Raw genomic sequence first — 8,307 nt, 5'->3', positions numbered from 1 at the left:
TTATTTGTCGTTTTGAGGATCATTTAATAGTTGGATCAGAGGAATGTTGCAAGTGCCTGCAGTTGAGATGCTATCACTATTGATTCTTTTATTAATTACCATACAACAAATATAAAAAAACAAGCAAACATACAAACAAAAATGCAAACACACCCAAAACATTCATCTTCATATATATATATACTAATCCTTCTATTGAAATCATATAGGGTTATATAGGTTTTGATAGTTATATAGAATTATATAGAGTTATATACAGAGTTATATAGAGTTATATAAAGTTGAATAGAGTTAATAATAGTTATATAGAGTTAAAAGTGTATCAATTAGACAATAATCTGAAGAAGCAGATTTGCAATGATGTGTACAAACAAAATTTGTAATCTAAATAAATTAAATGTAATTCATTCGCAAGTTGTAAATTTTGTTTGGATGGCGAAAACTTAGAACTGAAGGATTGCCATACAGACACATACATACATATTCACACATACATACATATTCACACACATACATATTCACACACATACATACATATTCACACACATACATACATATTCACACACATACATGCATACATACATATTCACACACATACATACATATACATACATATCTACGTATATGCATCAATACACACACTCATACATGCATGCATACTAAATTCATCAAAATATATAAACAGACTTGCACATAAAAAAGTATACAAACATTAAAACAACTAACTGCAAACATGCAAATACAACGACATACATACCTTGAATACAAACAGATAACATACAAAACAAACAAGCAAACATCTTTTTATGTTTCTTCCTAAATTTTCCAACCACGAATGTGATGCATATCACAAACTTGCCTGAATACGTCTTATATAAGTACAAACAAAACCACACGCGATTTGGCATTCATGTACTCATACATACATATATAACTATATACCTATATATATATAGGTATATAGTTATATATGTATGTATGTATGTATGTATGTATGTATGTATGTATGTATGTATGTATGTATGTATGTATGTACGTATGTATGTATGTACGTATGTATGTATATATGGTCCTCTTGTTGATAAAAGCTATGTGGGAGCTAAAATCAATTACAGGTTCCAGTGTTCATTTATGTTCGGGGTTCCTTCACAGAAAGGTACTTCGTTGTTCCCTCCATAATACAAAATGCATTAAATCTGTGTAATAATATTGAAATTTATTGTTTTATGTAACGTTTAGCTTCCGGATTGCCAGAAATCTCGACAACTTTTGCTATTAACTGATTGATAAATGTTTGTGTTTGCCCATTAGTTGGGCCAAATGTTTCAATGCAAACTGGTATAAACATTTTGATGCTATCATTTAAAGTGGCATATTTTATTGTTTTTTGGTCAGACGCTTTTATCGCGGCGGTCCCAGCCTCCGTTGACGTAAAACCGATGCATCTATCGGCCATTGTGTGCGGAAAAGTTACGTCCCACGCCAAGAAGCGTCCTTGGGCCCAAGGAACCACTGCGTATCCGTCCGGTCTCTAGTTACCATTTTCAAGCAGTCCGGCTGGCTCCCTTATTACCGGAATAGCAGCTCTTTGAAAAACTCTGACTAAAAAATCATTCATTGCAGAATGTCGGGCTTACCTTCCTGATCCCAACCTACAAGATATTCCCTGGTAACCCAGCGGTTCCACCCTTGCACCCCACTTGCAATCATACTTTGTGACCACAGACAACCCCAATCTCAATCCCAAACTCACACGAACAGCGGCATCATCCATTCTGGTACCACAGGCTGTGCTCTGCTCGGGACCACTCTCAGCCACTCGGAGCCCAACTCACTCTGAACTGCCATGATCCTTGCTTTATCATGCACTGAGTTGGAGAGCAAAGATAGTCGATCAATCAGACGATTCACTGATGATGCGTGCCATTCTTTTTGCAGCACGGTATTTATTTCAACGTCTCTTCCAAAAGCAGCCTTCCACCCCATGTATACCTTCGTTCTGACGTTATCAACATACATTTAATTGGTTGGCAGCAGCATCTCTTGTATGGATACCGTGGCAGCGGCTGAGGCCAAAAAGGCAGAAGGTGCAACCTCAGCTACGGATCCTAAACCTAGACTGCCTGCAGCCAACCCTTATCATCCGGGGAGATGTTTAAAATATTTTCGAAACCATCACGTAGCGTTTTATCAAAGCTTTCTAAAGTTGAGACCTACGACAAAAATACGACAAATGGAAAAGGTGAGCCGCCTGCTACAAAAGCGTCAATGCATCGTGCTTTTAAATAATTGCTAGCCGTTCTAAAACAAATTCGAACTTTTTTAATTTTGTCGACCAAAAGTCGTTTTGAGTTTCACCCTGAAAAATAACAGACCCTAAAAATTCTATATCGTTTTTTGATTTTGTGTGGTGTATTAATTTTTGAAGGTGAGTTAGTAAATATTTCACACTTACTATAGTTTAATTTGAGTCCGATACTGGCTCATTTATCTGATATATGTATGTATGTATGTATGTATGTATGTATGTATGTATGTATGTATGTATCAATGTATGTATGTATGTATGTATGTATGTATGTATGTATGTATGTATGTATGTATGTATGTATGTATGTATGTATGTATGTATGTATGTATGTTTGTATGTATGTATGTACGTATATATGTTTGTATGTACGTACGAATGGATGTATGTATGCTTTGATAATTGTATTGTGTTGGAATAAAATTTTCGTCACTAATAAATATTAGGAAGTTCGTGCGATAATGAAATTAAAGAAATGTGTTTGAATGCAAGTTCAACTGGATGAATTCTCGCAGCTAGGTGGGCTTTACGAAAGGAATATAAACGCTAGATGAATATTATTTAAAATTTCCTAGTCCACCTTACAAACTCATATCAAATATATTTGTTTTCTTACGTTAAATCACTTTTTTTTTTTAGTTCAAATGTGTGTGTGTCTTTGTTCATCTATGTATGTGTGTGTATGTGAGTGTGTATGTGAGTGTGTATGTGAGTGTGTATGTGTGTATGAGTGTGTGTGAATGATGTGGAGAGAAAAACGAAAGCATATTGGTATGGAGGGGATGAAGTGAGAAGATTATAAGTTATAATGTTCATTGGGGCAGAAATTCAATCGTGATAAAGTATTTATATCACAGGACAGCGGTGAGGCTGTTACTATCGCCACCCACTGATATTCCTGCTGCCTATGTGGCTGGCTGCCAGGGTTGAGGCCGAGACCGACCCAGACCACTTTGACGGAGAGGGCAAAGTTTTGAAAGTGTTCAAATTTTAAAATTTGACGAGAGACGAAGAAACGAACCAAAATTGTATTACTGCTAATCATAATTGCGACGGGTGGGGATTCTAAAAAAATGGATGAGTGGATGAATAAATGGACGGAATGATGGAGGGATGGATAGAGGGATGGTGGATAGATGAGTCGATAAGAAGTAGAACGAAAAAACAGATAAATTGCGAGATAAACGTAAAGACGGCGGAAACAAAAATTGATTGAAAGAATGAATGAATGAATGAACAAATAAATAAATAAATGAGTGAATGAATGAGTGGATGAATTAATAGATAGACGGACGGACGAACAAAGGGCTAAACAAATAAACAAACATAAATGGACAACAGGACAGACAGGCAGTCAGTTAGATGAATAAATAGTTTATTAAAATGTTGAAAAAACTAAAAGTAAACTAAAATTATGAATTAAAAAAATGGCAGATGAATCAAAAAAATCCGAAAATAGGAACGGGGAAAGAATTTTATTTGAGTCCGCCGCTAAAAGTGGAAACATGTTGAGCTTCGCGTTTGTTTTTCGTTCTGATTGAATTTAAAAAATAAAACTGCTTGATGATGATAATGTTGTTGATGATGATGATAGGGATGATGGTGATGGCGGCGGTGATGGTGTTGAGAACAAAAATAGGAACGACCAACCAACCATCCAACCGCCGCCATACTTTCAAGACGGGTGGAAGGCTTGACTGGTGTAAAAGTATTTATCCTTTTGTTCATCCTCATCATCATCATCGCCACCACCAGCACCACTATCATCATCATCACACCTTAAAGTGTTCATTTTGTGGAAGCTTTGTTTACTTTGCATCAATTTTATTGCATGGCGTACACGTTTTTGCTCGCATGTTTTAAAGTTGGTCTCCATCACCATCATCATCATCATCATCACTATCATCATCATCACCATCATCATCATCACTATCATCATCATCACCATCATCATCATCACCATCATCATCACTATCATCATCATCACCATCATCACCATCATCACCATAATCGCCATCTTAGCCACAGCAGCAGCAGCAGCAGTAGCAGTTAAAGCATTTGATGTGGTAGTTAGTCGTGGAATATTGATTCTTTATCAATGTTATTGTCTTCATCCATCAACTTTTTCATTCCATTTTCCTTCCTACTTCCTCTCATATCAATATACTCTCTCTCTTTTTCTTTTTTCTCTCTTTCTCTCTTTCTCTTTCATTTTTCTCTCTCTTTCTTCCGCTCTTTATTTTTTTTATCTCTCTCTTTTCCTTACTTTCTGTCACGTTATCATGCCCTCTTCACATTGCTTTGCATTGCGTAACTAGAAACATCAGCTCCCTCCAACATACACACATACAAACATACATACATACACACTTGCATTAATCTTTGGCATTTAACGTTGTAAGATGTTCTATTCATTTGCATACGATCATCTATATGCCCATCCATCTAACCATTCATCCATCTATTTATCCATCTATCTATCCATTCGTCTATTTCTCTGTCTATTCATATATTTATTCACTCGCTTATCCGTTTATTCCTTTGTTCATTCCTAAATATATTGTTTTAGTGTACAACGAGCAAATTAATAAATACATACGTAACGTAGGTCATTTGGTGAACTGCTTGCAATTATTATTATTATTATTATTGTTGTTGTTGTTAAAATTCATAATAATAATAATATTATGGTTCGAGAAATTTAAACAGTTTTTAAACGACTCGAGAAAATATTCAACATGCGTGATGCATATCTGCCCACGGGTGGAATCGAACCTACTCAACCAAGTATTACGGCATATTTACGCGCCGTTCATCAATCTATTATTCTTTTAATCATTCATTCATTCATTCCGTTATTCATTCCTTTATTTATTCATCCACCCATCCGTCCATTCTTCGCATCCGTGTTGGTTTATTTATATCGTACTCTACAATTTCGCGGTCTGATGAACGAGTTATTAAATGTTATGACTAGATTCCTTTACAATTCACTTGGTCGGTTGGTTGGTCAGTTGGTTGGTTAGTTGGTTGGTCGGTTAGTTGGCCAGTTGGTTGGTCAGTTGGTTGGTCAGTTGGCTGGCCAGTTGGTTAGTTGGTTGGTCGGTTGGCTGGTCAGCTGGTTGGTCGGTTGGTTGGTCAGTTGGTTGGCCGGTTGGCCGGTCGGTTTTCAATATACATGCATGTACGTATGTACGACTGCATGTACGTTATGTTCTACGTGATGTATGTTTGTGATTATTGGAGTGCACATGCGATGTAAATAGTTGTTGTTGTCATAGCAGTCATATTATGCGATTAATATCATGTTTGTTTGTGTTTGTGTATATTATTTAAAAGTTCTTTAAAAAGTTTTTTGAATGGAAGAGACTTGAAACATCAGGCTAGGCTGATGACAGCCGGGCAAAAATACTTCATAAGTTTGTTCAGTTCTCTGCCTTTATTTAGACGTTCATTAGAAGGTTCGTAAATTGCACATTCCTTATGTATATATGTATGTTTGTATGTATGTGCGTGTGTTTGTGTGTGTGTGCGTGTGTGTGTGTGTATGTGGTGGTAGTTGAATTGAAAATTGATGAATTAAAATTGAATGAGTCCGTAAAAACATATATTCATGTTGTAATTTTTTTGCAACCAACCAACCAACTAGCAAACCAAACAACCAATCAATCAACCAACCAACCAATCAATCAAACCGCCAGCTGACAAACCAATCAGCCAGTCACATACGTCATGACATTCTCATGTTATTCAATCTAATAAATAAAAATTTTAAAAGTGCTTTTCGTCACGCAAAATTTATTTGAGCATCCGCAAATATTCTCTCCTATTTTTTCAACATCTCTTTCTTTTTTACTCTCTCTCTTTCTCTCTCTCTCTTTCTCTATCTTTATTTTATTTACGTTTCTCCCTCTCTTTAACTTCTTGTTACTTCTGAATTTATATTTGAGAGCAGTGCCATGTTCGGTTAGGATAGACAGATGAAGAAAATATTAAAAAACTACAATATTAATGAAAACGAGGAAAAAGGAAAAGAGAGAGAGAGAGAGAGAGAGAGAGAGAGAAATAAAAACCAACGTAAAATGATGGAAAAAATTTAAAAGCCCATCATAATTCCAATGAGCTTTTTACTGCGGTCAAAGGCAATGCGAACCATAGAACCGATATATACATCTGCATACATACTCACACATACACATACATACATACATACAAACATACATACATACAAACATGGTCGTTTGAAGTTTCGGATGAGTGAGTCACAAGAGACATAGAGAGAGAGAGCAGAATGTTTAAATCAAATTTTAATGCAGTTAGATGAGGTCTTAATGTTCCAAAGCCTTGTCTTCTAATGCACATGTCGGTCTGCTTAATTGTTTGTTTGTTTTTCTGTCTGTCAGTCTCTTCACATCTTATTTCGTTTGCTTATCTGATTGTTCATTCGCTCTTTCCTTAGATTTCAGCTTTCTTGATGAGTTTATCGGCGATATTTATAGCGGTTGATTGTTTTTGTTGATGGAGATGATAATTATTATCCTATTTGCGAATTCTGCGGGACATCCTGGAGATTATTTTTATATTTTACGTTCATTTCATCTTTTAGTATTTGGACTTTAAACTTTCGATTCTATTTTTGAAGAACGCCATAGTCAACAATTAAAATTTAACCACATACACACATGCAAGACTAATAAGACTAATGTGAGAAGAAGTTGTACGAATGATGTTTCTTCATTTTGCGTTCAATTGCATGGCTTCTTACGCTTGCATTTGTATCAAGGAAATCTAGCCGATGCAATGGAAGGATGGGAGAAAGATGTACAAATTAAAAGAAAGAAATAATGTTGAGATGACGAGGATGTTGTGAGGGGCGGGTAGATAGAGATATGAACGTTGTTGTGAGGGTAGACTCGACATTTGTAGCATCTGTTTGATTCAGTTCCGAGGCTTACCGTGTTTTATGCTCCGTTCCGTGTTATCGCATATTGTACGACTGCTACTACTGTTTGTTGTTGTACACGAGCGTGTGTGTGCATTTGTGTGTGTACACTTTTGTATGCTATTGTATGTACGTACGTATGTATGTATGCATGCGTGTGCGCGCATGTGTGGGTCGGGAATACATTTGCATATGCCAGTGCAAAAATAGCTCAGTTGATTGTTTGTTTGGTTGAAGAGATGTGAATTTATTTTGGAGTGTTTTGAATGAATTTGAATGATTCACGCAGAGGTGGGGAGTGAGAAGAGGTTGGATGCATTGCATTCTGCATGAGGCACACGGGCACGTGACCACACCAAACACGCCTGAATTTATATGCGCCCATGCTTTCTCCCGCTCTATTTACACTGCGAACCATCCAATCGATACCCACTATAACTACAACAACAACACATCAAACATGACAACAACAACACAACAACAATACAACAACAGTGACGACAACCAGCAGCAGTAGAATTTTCTTGAAGGAATTATTTGCTCCGGCTTAATGAAATACAAAGAAATATCTTTTTACCACAGAACATAACAAAAAAGTGGAGGAGAGAAAAGAAAAAGATCATGAATAAGACATGATAGCAGCAGTCAATATGTCTATTACCTCTCTCAAATGAGCTCATAATAAATTTAAATGCACACACACACACATATGTATATATATATATATATATATATATATATATATATATATATATATATATATATATAACTATGTGTAAATATATATGTATATAAATCAGGGTGATAAATAAATATGGTGCATAGTTGTTGTAATTAGGTTTCATTAAATTACGTGATTGCATTGAGAAGCCCATATAATCAGTTTGCTGTTTGGTTTGATCTCTTTCCATTCTTTCTCTCTTTCTACCTATCTTATATTCTCAATTCTTACATTCACACTTCCTCTTCCTCTCTTTTTCTGTCTCTCTCTCCTCTACTCTTCCTCTCTTCTTAACTTTTCTTTGACTCTTTCTCTTCCTTGCTTTTTTCAGATCTA

General features: G+C 35.8%; 2 protein-coding genes across 2 annotated transcripts; both read right to left on the bottom strand.

The window, feature by feature from the left end:
• Positions 1 to 1,216: 1,216 nt before the first annotated feature.
• HELRODRAFT_180893 (hypothetical protein) lies at positions 1,217 to 1,774 on the bottom strand (the record flags this gene model as incomplete). Its single annotated transcript, XM_009030174.1, has 2 exons — positions 1,217 to 1,445; positions 1,638 to 1,774. The coding sequence occupies 2 exons, from the start codon at positions 1,772 to 1,774 to the stop codon at positions 1,217 to 1,219; spliced, it is 366 nt and encodes a 121-aa protein (XP_009028422.1).
• A 1,330-nt stretch (positions 1,775 to 3,104) lies between these two features.
• HELRODRAFT_180892 (hypothetical protein) lies at positions 3,105 to 6,269 on the bottom strand (the record flags this gene model as incomplete). Its single annotated transcript, XM_009030173.1, has 2 exons — positions 3,105 to 3,373; positions 6,230 to 6,269. 2 exons carry the CDS (start codon positions 6,267 to 6,269, stop codon positions 3,105 to 3,107), a joined length of 309 nt encoding a protein of 102 aa, XP_009028421.1.
• Between the last annotated feature and the right edge of the window lie 2,038 nt (positions 6,270 to 8,307).

This window comes from Helobdella robusta (assembly GCF_000326865.2).
Source record: "Helobdella robusta unplaced genomic scaffold HELROscaffold_65, whole genome shotgun sequence".
NCBI classification, from domain to species: Eukaryota; Metazoa; Annelida; class Clitellata; order Rhynchobdellida; family Glossiphoniidae; genus Helobdella; species Helobdella robusta.
The sequence above is the reverse complement of the archived record's forward strand: the minus strand, read 5'-3'. Positions and strand labels throughout refer to the sequence as shown.